This window comes from Sebastes umbrosus, chromosome 17 (assembly GCF_015220745.1).
Source record: "Sebastes umbrosus isolate fSebUmb1 chromosome 17, fSebUmb1.pri, whole genome shotgun sequence".
NCBI lineage: Eukaryota > Metazoa > Chordata > Actinopteri > Perciformes > Sebastidae > Sebastes > Sebastes umbrosus.
The window spans coordinates 20612857-20627710 of NC_051285.1; the positions used below are offsets into that span (position 1 = coordinate 20612857).

At 42.3% G+C, this 14854-nt stretch overlaps 1 protein-coding gene across 1 annotated transcript in view; it reads right to left on the reverse strand.

The window, feature by feature from the left end:
- ksr1a (kinase suppressor of ras 1a) overlaps positions 1–12573 on the reverse strand; it is a 39435-nt gene extending 26862 nt beyond the window's left edge. Inside the window, 1 exon segment of the mRNA XM_037748633.1 lies at positions 11982–12573. Coding sequence (XP_037604561.1) covers positions 11982–12197 — 216 coding nt within the window. The 5' untranslated portion in view covers positions 12198–12573.
- Positions 12574–14854: the final 2281 nt, after the last annotated feature.

Sequence of the window (14854 nt, forward strand, 5' to 3'; positions counted from 1 at the left end):
AAATATTCCTGTGTGAGCTTTCCTTCCACTTGTATCTGGTGGCGATGCTGATGAAGCAGGGGGAGTGAATGAAGAGGGGAAGAAGAAGAACAACGCTTAGGGTAGTAGCTCACTGACGCACATTAACCCCCCCTACGATCTTCCCCTTGAGGCTTGCATCTGCTAATCAGCACATTAATGACTAAAAGACCTTTGCTGTAGTGTCTCATGACGCATCAGTTAACATTACCAGAACATCCCAGAACCCAGCTGTGCTCGAAAGTCACACCTGTCACCATCTCAAATCACACTCATATTCAACGACATATAAAAGCTGTGAGACTTTCAAAGCCAATGTCAAGTGCAGTGGTCCTGTGAGTAAGTATCACAATGAACACCGTGGTGTTGGCTTGCAGCGGCCCGCGTTGTGCAGCCCGGCACTGCCGTATAATGTGTCTCCTTATCTCGCCGTCTATCTGTGAGAGTCCATTACAGCAGGCAGCAGCACCTTCAGATGAGCTGTGTGCGGCACCGGCAAGCTCTCGACCCCGCCGCGCACCTCTCCAGTGCCGGAGCGACAATGAGGAGCGAGCGTCTTTTCTCAGCTCATTCAACGTTCTTCCGTGACACATCCACTACTCTTCAACCCAGACAGAAACTCATACAGCCACGCTGCTCTCAGTAAAAGTGTGGCCTTGGGATGTAAAAAAGGCAGCTAACAAAAGCCTCTCCACTGAGGGCCACGGAGATGAAAGAGGATGGAAAGGGAGTAAATGCTCTCCGTGTCGAGTCTGACTGCAGCTTTTCAGTGCTGCAATTACTCAGCTATTATCAGTCGCACTCAAGAGTATTATAAAACAGCATGCATTATTGAATGTAAATTGATAAAAATGTGATGTTTTCAAAATCTTACAGGCCAGACCATGTCATAAAAGCTGATTGGTCCAGAGGAAAATAAATGCATGTCATTGCCTACACAATCTTTTCTCAAAAAGCATAAAAACATATATAAAAAGACAAACATTGAAGTGGTGTAATGTGGTGCCCTGCTGTTTGAACCTCCTTTTAGTTGCATGCATTTGACCTTCCCTTCGAGCTCAATAAGAAATAGGCAGCTCGCTCGGCTTGTCATTTATACACATTTGTACAACTGTACAATAATTTGTGCAATAATTCAACTGTGCAATACTGTCATTAATACTGCATTTATACTGTACATTTGAAGAAATATTCGTATTAATTTCTTATTTATACCATTCTGGCATATATTATATTTATAACACACTTAATAGATCCCACTTCTCAGCATTTTTGTATTTACTTATTTGCACTGTGGTTATTTAATGCGTCTTAAAGCAAATTATCATTTTCTTATTTTTAATTTTAGTACTTACTTATATTTCTTAACATATATTGTGTTTATATCGTAGCATTATGTACATATTGTAGCATTACACACATCATTTACATTTTACAAACTCCTTTATTTCTATTTGCATTTCTTTGTTTATACAAGAGCAACTGTAACGCCCTAATCCCCCCCCCCCCCCCCCCCCCCCATAGAGAGAGATAGATAGAGAGATATATCCATGAGCACACATGCAAATGTACTAGTAGCCAATCATGCAAGTAGACGGGACACTGAACAATGTGAAGCTGTGACACATTTTCTATGCAATCCATTACAAACCACCACTCTGAGCCTCACAGATTATAGAGAGCTCTCATCAAGTGTCTGAATTGTTTCTGGACTAGCATTGCCCAGCAGTGAGAGGCCTCTACTCGATGTGGCTAATAACGAGCTAGCTTCCCGTTTTACCCCCTATACACTAGTGCAGTCCTGTGACGTCAGGTTACCTAGCAACCCCTCTTCTGAGTCGTCAGCAACATTTCAGTGGGATTTTCCCGTACACAAAGCTCAGACACAATACGTCTTAACATACAAAATGTCATCATGTTGGACAATAACTGTAGTAGCAACATAACATGTTTTTATCTCCGGTCACATGCAGAGCATTCACTTTACCCATTACCATCCTAAATAAATAAGGTGGGTAGAGATACACAAGTCCCTCACTGATATCAGTAATGTGTGCCGATAGCAAAGTCAAGAACATCAACAAACCGACAGATAATGACAGCCCCCCCCCCCTGCATATTATTTTTGGTGCAGAGTGGAGAAAGCAGCGTTTGACGTGTGGCCTGGAGGTGGGAGGAGGAGAAATGGCGTCAGAGCCCACCTGTCAGCGCAGCTAAACAACACCATGGCAACGGCCCGGGAGATGAGTGACAGCCAGTGGTGTCAGCCGCCAGAGAGGAGGGGAGAGAGAGAGAGAGAGGAGTCCCAGCAGCGGCCTGCCTGCCTGACACAGCAGACTCGGGGAGCAGATCCCACTGTTCCAATTGTTTTATCAAGGCTCTCTTGCTGACACGGACACTTTTTGGCGCACCTGCCGAAGGATAGTATCAGAGAACTGAGAGACGACGCTTCTATCCCAGAAAATGATATTTGCACAGGAAGGTCAATTCGTTTCTCTCAGACTGAAAACGCTCATGTTTCTTGCCGTCAGAACGGGCTCGGTGAAGCATTCCTACGCCTTGTGTCATATTAGCTATTGATCATCAAAGGCCCAAACAAAATCCAGGCATTCTTATATGCCTTTGACAGACATTTGCTTAGCAGCACAGGCACAGTTTGCGTTGGTTCAGGGGGCTCACTGCAGGTCAAGATCAGACTAGAGGAGAAGAACTTATCTTCTGACGTTTGTGTTTTTTAAAGAGAAAACAGGTTTTATATTGTGATATTTACTGAAAATGATATACAATACAGCCAACAGTACCCTATGTAAATTTTCAGGCGATCTCCCTCCAGCCAGCCGTCACCTTATTTAGGTGTTTGTAGTGAAATGAGGAGGCATCGTATCAGATAACTCCTCATTTCAACTTCACAAATCAGCCGTTCCTCGTCAGTTGCGGCGCTTTCAAAGCGAACGACAGGAATAAATAGAAACAAACATCAAACTGATTGTAATATGTAGGCTACAGGCATCCCAATACATTAGACCTCTCTACGTACACATCACATTTCCTCTAGATTTTTTGTTTTTGTGAACCCCCAACCTTAAAGTTCAAACTGCGCCTATGCTTAGCAGAATAATCATATCTCTACACAATAGTATCACTATTAGCAACAAAGGTACACAACAAGAGCAGGGATCCTTTGGTTGTAGCCGCCTGTAGGTTCCTGTTGTTACTGGTGGCAGCTCCAGTCAGTGTCCTAGTCAACATAGAGTTTGTCAGTAGCAACAGTAGCACTGGAGCTGGAAGATAATGCAAATCTAAGGCTACTTTTAATACTGGTTTCAAGGGCATGTTTTATACAGGATCATGCAAGAACACTGTGTTGAGTAGACTGATGTTTAATGGCTGATGCACAATTCTATCCTCACATAAATGTCAAAAGCACAATGGAGCCAGGCAGGCCTAGTTATATAGAGGCCAGGTCACATGGACTTCTGGGGGGGGGTGAATGTATATGGTTGACAGACAATGGCCTGCCGCCCCTCCTCCATCATTGTTACCACCAGTGCAAGTTGACCCCTTCGTTGGGCTAGGGGCTGGGGGGTGAGGAGGTGATAGAGTGGCCTCCAACTCTCTGTAGTAAGGTTGTGCAGGGTTAGTGTATGTCCCTGGCTACAACCTACACACAAACAGACTTGTTGGTCTTTAGGCTTCAAGGCCCACCCACACCAACCCGACATCAAAGAACTAGCGGCGATGAAGGCCGACTGTTGTGTCGTCTCACGTGACCTTTGTCTTGGCCGACAAGTAGCCTTTGAACACACCGCAAAGACCACAGCCGACGGCCAGTCAGCACGGACATTCTGTGCCTGCATGAGAGGAAATACCTCTCCACACCAGCGGGCGGAGGTAGTCTGTATTCATCATTCAAAAAGGGAAACCGGAAGACCAAGTATGGTGGATATACAAGCCGTTGTCACACCACTTTCATATACCACTTTGCTTAATTCCAGATGGCCATGTCATAGTGAAAATTTGACTTTACTGAATTGCTTGCTTTCCTCACTTCCGTTTCTCTTCTCGTGCACTGATTCGTTTAAGTTGAACAGCCAATCAGAGTGATTCCTCTCACTGACGGGCTCCACCGCCGATTCAACATGCTGAATATATAGTTTTTAAACTACAAAATGCATTTCCTGCTGAAAATGTGAAAAGTGTGAATGCTGACAGCTGAAATTAATTTCGAAGCTTTGCTGAAAATACAGAAATCCGAATCAGCATTCCCACAATTAATTCAGACTTTGATTCTCACAAATCGTCGTTTCGGTCACATGAGGTTGGCACGGGTTACCATGGTTACACGTCTCCAACCGGCAAGGAGGCTCTCAGGAAGTGACGACGTAAATTACTGCTCGGCGTGTCCAAAAAGATATATACTACTGTTTATTCACACAAAAGTATGTGGAACCATAGCACGCATGTAGTACGTAGATAATATACAGTATATATAGCTACAACATGCAACATGCAACTGCAAATTTAACCATTTACAACCACACCGTGCTAACTTCCTTGTGATTTGGAGCAAGCCATTTCCACAAAAGAAGTAGCAGCAGACCTCAAAATTACAGGATGTAATGCAACTCATCCTGAGTCAGTTCAAGAATAGATTAAGGCCTGCCTACACTGCTCAACCCTCCTGATTTCCACACCATGCAGTCCATTCTTATTGACTACACCACTCACACACACACACACAAAAAAGGAAACAGAGACAGGGTCGGCGTTGCTACAGCCGCTAGAGTTGTGTTTCCTCTACACTCTCATGTGAACGACATTCTCCATTGTCTTCTCCTAGGCCTCCGACAGACACACACTCTCTCACACACACACACACACAGCAGTTGTCATGTCAAAAGAAGCAGCCCAGTGGATTGGCTTTGATTCTCCCCTCCCCTTTTCCTCCCTGCTCTCCCCTCTCTCACAGAGCTCTTTGCGCGTCATTTGATTTTCTTATTTAACAACCAACCCTGAAAATGCGTAGGAAGAAAGATGTCTAAATATAGATGCAGCCACAACAGCTCGCAACCACGAGCGCACTGCAAACTCTCTCCAACACCGTGAGGAGACAAAACAAGAGTGACGCTTTAGCTGTTTGCTGATCATTACTGCAGAGAGCAGTGATTAAAAAAACATAAGATTTACAGCAATGAATAAATATCTTGCGCACTTGTTTTAAGCTTATGTAAAAACACAGCACATTAGCACTTGTATTCTATTTACAGGATGTTTTTTAAGTGTCTCCATCATGTAGACTTGTATGAAAGCAAACAAGCTGCTAAAGCAAAAGTCAGGGATACATAAAAAGCTACAGTAAAATTACCAGAGAGGCAGGTGAGTGGGATTAACATGTGAAAAGTGAAGTACCAGTTAGCACTCCATTTGAGAGGCCAGTATCATTATCCTCTCACTGGCAGAGGCAGAAAAAACACACACGGTTCAAGTGGAATAATAAAGCTCTCTCAATGAGAGTATAAAGTGAGTTCAAGCCTCTCTTGGCGGCCCTCCGGTGCAATATGCCCGTTTGCACCTCGAGCGTGACAACTACTTTGACCTCACGGTGCTTTAAAGCTTCAGTAGTAATGACATCCATCATGTCTAGCCGGCTGCTCCAGAACGGTTTACATGTGATCACCTGTGACACTGGTGTGGGAGTTGCGAGCCAGCTAGCGTGCTTGGTAGAATTTCAAGATCATGGCGGGGGATGTTGTACACCTCTCACATCAATGGGTCAGACACAACAGAGATGAGTTTGTCTTGTGCATGTCTGAAAACACAGCGCCTGATATACTGGATGGAGTTTGGAGTCATATTGGTCTATCAAGTCCGCCTGAATCTATGATTAGAATCTGCTGACTATTGAGCCAAATGAAATCTCAAGGAGGTCTGAAAGCAAGAAGTGAAAGTGCATAATTGTGGCAAGATGGTGGTTTCCAAATGGTGTGCCAGTAAAGACATAGGAAGTAAGACTGCTGATCAAGACAGCGCTCAATGCCCTGCAAGCTCCACTTTAAAAAAAAGCTAGTTGAAAAGGCATCTAGACCTGGCATCTTAGCAGTGATGATGAACATTTGATCTGAATGTTATGGAGAGCAAGATCTGCAATCACCAGATTTTTTCTGGCAATTCAAACTCCTTTTTACTAGGACTGCACAATTTAGCGAGTTTTAATCGTGATCACGATTTCTGCTTCTCACAAATAAATGAATATGATCGACTGCAATATTGACATTTAAAATGCTCCGCTCATAGAAAACTCTGCTGCATGAATCAAACGCTTCCGGAACTAACAGCTAGAGATGTACCGTCAATCAGCAGCCGATCGAAGCCTGCTGGTTTTCATCAGTCTCATATTCATATGTCCAAGTTTTTGCCGGTCAGACACACATGTGCAGCCGCCACGTGATGGTTTTACAGTGGCACACAGTGGCACAGTCACTAACGTCACATAGACACAAAACATGTTGTTGGTGTGGAAGATCTTCAGCGTGAGGGAAGAAGACATAAAGCTGCAATTTGTCACAACTGCAAGTCCAAAATAGGCCGTGGAGGAACAACCTTAAACCATTTTGAGCGACTGACTTAATCAGAAACTTATTATATTATAATTCATTCCCATGATGCTGCTCAGAGTAATCACAGTGACCGGCTCGTCTGCCGACAGCACAGCACACATTATGGTGCATTCAAGCTCAACTCGGTAAAAATTAATATTGGGCGATGGTAAATTTTAACCCTATCATGATGCATTCAAATGTAAATTTGTAAAATGTAGTTTTTGACGAGAATCTTGAATAAATCCAGTTGTTTGAAGGAAATGTTTTCACAGCAATACAAAATAGATATTAGAGAGAGAATTATGACCTGTTTAACTTCCTAACACTAGCTTTAAGCAGCTTATAAATTATAATTAGAACTACTAATGTCAAGTTTTTTTTTATTCAAAGCAAATAATTAAATAAAAATACAATAATTTATTTCCTAATCATTTAAAACATTTTTTTTTGCAAATAACCACTATAGATGACAAAAATAAAGTAAAAGGATATTGAATGTAGCACAACATGGAAGTAAAAGCAGTGCTCTGTTGATTTAAATGTGAAACTGCAATAACTATATTGTGTCCCTAAAATCTATGAATAATTGTGATCTCAATATTGATCAAAAATAATTGTGATTATCATTTTGGCCATAATCGTGCAGCCCTACTTTGTACTAACTGGAAGAAAATCTAACAAGAGCTTTTATGTATGGTTATGCGCTTGTGACAAATAAACTGGTACAGTGCCTTATTAATAAATGTTTACTGAGAAATCCCCTCGTCTCGTGTCCCCTCACACGGTGCTCAAAGGTCAAAGACAGCTAAAGAACAGCAACTATGAAGATGGCAGACTTGACCACATTTCTAACATTTACTGTTTAAAATGTCATATGGGTTTTAAAATGGGACATGACAATAGGTAGCCACTGTATTGTCACTTGGAAGTTGAATACATTTCAAGGTATTTTCATGACTGTCTTCTCCGTCGCTTTTCTTTGAAATCCAATTCTCTGTTTAAATAGTTGTGGCTTCTCCCTTTCTTTACATGACATGAAAGTAGTTTCCAAGAATCTAAGTCTCGTGTGATAATTAAGTATTTAAGTATCAATGAACAGCATTCATCCACTCACCCCCTATCTATGGCACACAACAAGAAGAACATAAGAAAGTGAGAAAGAATAGTGTGACGGTAAAACATGTTAGAATTCAAAATTAATTAAAACATAAGAATACCAAACCATGATATTATTTACAAATCACGACAAAAACGCAACTGAAACCTATAAAGGTCTGCCTGACAAACGTTTTTAAAAATCATGTTCAACTTCTAAAATGAATCAGAGATTCTGCTGATGCATAATGAGACCAACAGCAAATGATCAGTTCAGGGGAAGTTTCGAAAAGTTTTGTAATAAGCTGTGACCTAAGACATTGTGTCTCATATGTTCTCAGAAGTCAAATTATAATCACATTTTATCTTTACTTTAGAACAATCAAAACAACTTTAAGTACTCTGTAATGTAAGGCAAGGCTGAATAGCAGAAACAGTTTGACCACTGAAACAAAAGCACAGTTATAATCAGTGAAAGTAAGATTAAATACAATGTGCATAAATGCACCACTGACCCCTATATTTAGCTGTGCTGTAAACCAGTAAGCATGTACTATACCTGTTTCCAGTTCAGCATCTAAAAGCCAGTGAGGCTCTCATCACGTCCACTGCAGGAAGTGGTGATTTCAAATCAAAGGTTCCTTCCTAGTTCTGATCCTACTAAGGACGCTAAACCACAAACCAGCAAAGCTAACTTGAAAACCCACTATTTACACATTCTGACTTTCAGGGATACCCCCTTCACAACGGCCTCTAACTACAGGAAAGAGACCTCAGAGCAGTTTTAAGAAACATGCGACCGACCGGTGCGGCCTGCCCATTGTCATGGAGAACAATGCCGGTGCAAAATGCACCTAAAAAAGACAGCGTATACCTCAGGAAGTACTCTGCCACATCACGTCCTGTTCCACGCGATGACGAAGTACGCATGGCAACGGATGAAGAAGAGTTGAACTTTCTTACAAACTTTGAGCAGAAGATTATGTTCTTCACACTCATTGCACTAAAGCAGCAGGGGGCTAAAACGGACAAACTGATCTGGTCTGGTTTCTATATCAGTTAATACTTTGAGTTTTTCATTTAATGCCGGGCTTCTTTACTTGAGCCTGTGAAAATGTGTTCCCACACGGTAGATTGCCAACTTGCACCTCGTGCCTGGCAGCCAGCTAAGGACCAACCAAATTATTTTGTAGGCATTATGTAAATGGATAAAACATAGGATGCTTTGTTATATCTCCCTTGTTCGAAGGTATATCTTGTTCCTGCAGACTTTATTGTACCTTCACAAATACAAATAGATCTTTTGTGTTGCTACCTGGCCTGTTGAGGCGAACAATGCCAAAGTAACATTGGAAATTATGTTGCTTCTTGACCATTCTGAAGGTCACTTGAAAACCAGTTCAGCCGGGCTATTGCGTCTCCGTCTGCGAGGCTGAAACTAAACGCTCGGGAGCTTTCTGGAACACTTGTTTTTAGGGGCGACGGTGCGATTGTTCGCGGGGTGTTCAGTTATAAAGAAATAAAACAAGACATGGATAATTGATAGCCTGCAGCCAATCAGGGAGTGAATATTCCTTTTATCCAAAGGTATAACGCTTAAATAAACCATGAGCCAGGAAACCCATTTACCATCTATCATGTCTCTAGTATGTCTGGAGGAGCCTATGCCACAGATACATTAGTCTAGCTTCTACAAGTTGACATTTGTAGGCATTAACCTCCATGTCTCATCAAAATGTACTGTATCAGCAGGGCTGGCTCTAGCCCTTTTGGTGCAAATAAGTGTGGCTGGGCAGTTAAGTTAGTTTGAGAAAGGGGTGAAAAGTGTATTTCTTTCCACTGGCATTTATTATTAATCCTATTTTTTATTAGAGGGCGACTAGTGCCCCCCAGAAGGTTGTGCCTATAGGCGACCGCCTATATGTCCGGCCCTGTGTATCAGCCTTATATATACCACCACACCAAACCCCTCTGCTCCTCAGCAGAAGCAGGGCCTGTTGTCCCCCTTCATGGCATTGATACTAACAACATGAAGCTGGACTATCCATGACATGATTCCTTTGGTCATCTCGCAGCTGAGAATATTACAAAAACAGTATGTGACTGTAAACATCCCATTGGTGGAAACGTGCAGGCCTCAGCTAAAAATTACCCTTAAGAAAAGGACTATAGGTCACATATGATAGGAATTATATTTTAAAAAGACAAATAACACTTTACATAAAAAAGGCACTACTGATTATAGTGTAGCTGCTTAAAAAGAGCATTTTCAAATCTGCATCTTTCATTTTATTAAATATGCAAGGTGATGGTTGAAAGGCTAGAGACAGAGAGTAGAGTGCATCCTTTTGCTGATGCCTGCATGCGACCAGTCATGACTTCTCCATCACACTGCTGCCTGCCTACTATATAGTAGGATATGCTGAGGCCCCTAAAAAGCCATTTACCATCCATCGTGTCTCTACGATGTCGGGAGGAGCCTATACCAAAGATACATTAGTCTACAAGTTGACATTTGTAGGCATTAACCTGCTTTTCCCAACTCCACGCCTCTTCAAAATGTACTGTATCAGACCCCGTCTTTCCCATCACCCTCCTCAGCAGAAGCAGGGCCTGTTGTCCCCCCCTCATGGCATTGTTACTAACAACATGAAGCTGGACTTTCCATGACATGATTCCTTCAGTCATCTCGCAGCTGAGAAATATTACAAAAACAGTATGTGACTGTAAACATCCAATGGGTGGAAACGTGCAGGCCTTAGCTAAAACTGACTGCTACTAAAAGGACTATAAGTCACATAGTGGGTACGATAGGAATTAGAATTTATAAAAAAGGTAGTAGGGCTGCACAATTAATTGAATATTAATTGCGATCACAATTTTGGCTTCCCACAATTAAATGAACATGATCACCTGAGATATTGACATTTAAAATGCACGTTCTGCTCATAGAAAACGCTGCAGCATATCAAATCAAGCGCTTCCTAAACTAACAGTTACTCACCAGCCAGTGATCAAGATGTTTTTAGCTTCACTTTTGGGTATAGATATTATCTATACAACCAATGTGTTTATGATTAAATTGAGAGCATAACATTGTTTATCTAGCTCTTAGTGTTGCTAATTCTGTTCTCAAAGTGCAACAGAATGAAGCATGCAACTTTAAAATGTAGCTAAAAAAGGGGTAGGGTGAACATTCCTGTATTTTTTCATATTGAAATAAATATAGCAGAAAAAAATATGCAATGTCAGTTTTTTTCCAACATCGTGCAGGCCTAATTTGTACCTTAGCAGGAATGTAGCACAGCATGGAAGTGAAAACAGTGCTCCATTTATTTTAATGTGAATGTGCAATAAAAATATGTTGTCATGAATAATCCTGATAAATAATCGTGATATTAATGTTGATCATAATAATCGTGATTATCATTTAGGCCATAATTGTGCAGCCCTATAAAAGGCACTACTTATTATGGTGTAGCTGCTTAAAAAATGAGCATTTTCAAATCTGCATCTAAATTTTATGAGCATTTTTTTTTTATTAAATATGCAAGGTGCTTGTTGAGACAGAAATTAGAGTGCATCCTTTCTTGCTGATGCTGCTTGCATGCAACCAGGCATGACTTCTCTATCACACTGCTGCCTCTAGCCTACTATATAGTAGGATATGCTGAGGCCCTACAAAGCCATGGCTCTTCTTTGCGCAAAAGCAATGTCAAGTCATCCCCAACACGACTGAACCTGAATCTGCATCCAGATGCAGGAAAAAACAGCGCGTACATCATGCATCATCATCCCTGCATACTTTTGGCTGGGGTGGGGGGGGACAGATAAACACATGGAACACGTCGTACATTTCAGATACACGATAACAGAAATTAGGCTATATGAAGATTATTGAATGTGTGCCATTAGGCCAGGCTGGATTCAGCTGCACAGCACAGTGCTGTGTGAACTAAATATGTCCACCTATAGAGAAAGAGGTCACTCTAATAAAGGGAGCATTTTTGGGGAATCTTCTACAAAAATAATGAAGGCAAAGCATGAATATTACGTTGGAGTCATCTGCACCTGAATGCATCGCGACATGATGTGCTCAGCTCTCTGACACTCAGCGACAGGGCGCCTCGCTTTGCAGCCGATATTGAGCCTATATGAGGCGGACATAGATAGCGGACAAGGCTTCATGACTCCGCAGTTTGACTAGACTGCTGTGTATATAGCAGGGGGGCTGGGACATATATATATATATTTAGAAAAGCTCGTTACCTCCAGAGTGCGGATTTCTTGCTGCGTGAGGTCGTTGGACGCGGCGCATTTGGTCCTTAGCCCCTGTAAACTGGAGATGGAGATTTCAATCATGTTCTGGATGAGTTCGCATTGATGGAGTGCGGCCATCGCTGCGCCACCGCCACCACCGCTATCCCTCTCCGGCTGCTCATCACTCTCGACCATCTTCCCACCTTTAGCAGACACACTATCCATTCCTCAGCATCGGGCACGGCTATGAAGGGGCTGGAGTCAAACTGTTCAGCTCAAATAAAGACACATGCAGCAGCAGCAGTCCAGCAGCGACCCTATTGTGGAAGTTAGCTGACAGTGAATGTCCCCCCAGCAGCTCCCAAACAGGACAACTAGGGATGCTAAAAGAAATGTTTTTTTTGTTTCAAAACGATATGCTCGACGGTAACCCGACTGGTGAAGCGGGTCCGAAGTCCAGCAGCGCTCGAGTAGTGTTTTGGGTCCGTGTAGGCTACCGACGACAGTCTACTCTCTCTTCTCTTCCACCGCCACCGACAGCTCCGGCAGACAGAGGCTCTCACCGTCTGTCAGCTGTTGGGAACATCACTGGGCGCAGTGCAGTCTGGGAAGTGAAGTCACACACTAGGCTTTACAGAAACTGCACTCAACGCTATAGCCCCTATACACGCTCTCGTGCGCGTGCTCACAGGCATACAAATGAAGCAAAAAGAACAGTGATTGTTGTGTACAATTATTTTTTCAAGGAAATGTTCATTTGAATTATTACAGGAAAGTGTTTAGTACCAGTATATGTACAAAGCAGCGGGAAAAGCACACACAAGTGTAATTAATATCATTCATTATGGATGCATTCTGCAGCCATAGGTGCTGGTGTATGGAGGACGGAACCTGCCAAAATAAAAAAATAATAAATTAATAAATAAATAAATAAATACAATTATTACAATTAATTCAAAGATAAATTAAAAAAGCAAATAAAACAGAAATGTCAATTTATGTCACATTTTATCAATTCATTAATGCCTACATGTATTTTTAATATTACTTTTGGTACATTAAATGACATTTATTTACTTATACATTTATCGAGTCATTAATTTTTGTATTCATTTTTTTGTTTTTGGCAGGTTCCGTCCTCCATACTGGTATTGTTCATGCTGGCTCACTGTCACACTATCATGGCTTAGGATACGGGGACACTTGAATAGAACGGAGCCATTGTTATTGTTATCAGTAACACCTGTGGTTTTCCTACAGTGACAAGTAAAAATATCTGCTTTGAAAAAGGCCTATTATGCATGCTGCACACGGATGGCTTATTAGGATGCTTAAAGGTACAGCGGCATTTAGCGGTGTGGTTGCAGTTTGCAACCAACTGAGTACCCCTCCGCTCACTCCTCCCTTTCCAAGACTGAACGTAATGTAATATGAGCCACCGAGTGCAAAACTGTGGTAACGCCATTCGCCTCGCTCGGAGGCCATCCTTACCATAATCACACTTTAGGAGCAGGTGGAGGTGGCTGGCGGTACCACGTTTTTGCACTCTGCGGCTCACGTCATCGCAGTTTCACAAGCGTGTCGGAGAACTACGGTGGGCTTCAGGTAATGTAAAAACGTTGAAGGCTCTCTAGAGCCAGTGTTTGGGTTGTCCGTCCTGTGCAACAGGGAGAGGACCCACTCCCTATAGATATGAAGGGCTCATTCCAACACACAGTTACACACTGGTCCTTTAAATGTAATAGCCACCATTGATATATTAATTTCACCTGTGCTTTTCCAGCTGTAACAAGTCAAAATGGAAAAGGCCAATTTCGTGACAATAAAGCAGATAAAAAGGTAAAATGAAGTAATATGCTAGGATCTGCATTACAGCGGTGCTGGGAGGAACTCTGGGATCCAGAATACTCCTCTTTCTCTTACACTGGTACAGCACAATTGCACAGTATAGTGTGGAGAGGCAGGACTGGCAATGCCAGAGTAGCTTTGGGCCCCCAAGAATAATGACCACCTTTCACCTCACTCACAGCGCCATGCACTGCCACTGTATTCTCTGTGTCGAGCTAAAGAGATGCACCACAGGCCTACAGCAATAATAGAGAGATTTTAGCAATATGATTAATATGCCGCAGGTTTGTCGTGCATTTTATCAAAGGTACAATCTGTGATCAGTGTACTGTACAGCCCCCTTCCCATTACGCCAGTCCAAGCCCACATAGTTGACATTCCACTTGCATGTGGTTGAGTGTGCATGGTGTGCATTCAAATGCAGACTGTGCACTTTCCACAGTGATGTGATGTTTGGTGTGGAAAGGGTACTATACACCTATAGAGCTATGGGCCTTTAATAGCACATGTTTTAGTTGGTTGTTTGGTGCATATAATCTCACCCCTCAGAAGTCTGAAGAGGTACTACAAAATGAGGTGGTCAAATTAAAACCGATCACTTAATCCTCCCACTCGTGCTCTTATTATTTCCTCACCAAATGCAATGCAGCCAGAGCAAGAACATGCAGCCAAAAATGAAGAAATAACAGTAATCTTGATAGTGATGGAACTTACTGCAACTTCAAGGGCGAGTTGCATCGTTTGTCCACATATGAAGACAGTGCATATCATTATGTATGTATGTGGGGGTGGGAGGAGGGTGCAGGTTTCCACAACCATGAAGCAACAGCACACATGGCTCATTGCTGCAACGAGGGTGCGATGTTCCTTCCTTTAATATACCCTGATTATACAATGGAATGTGACTCACTTCTCATGGAGCCCTGTACGTGTTCCTCCTCTCCATCTGTCTATCTGTCTCCTCTCGTCTTCTGATTGCATTGGAAATTGGACTGTATCTTACACTGGCCAGACATGCACCAGTCCATATAGTA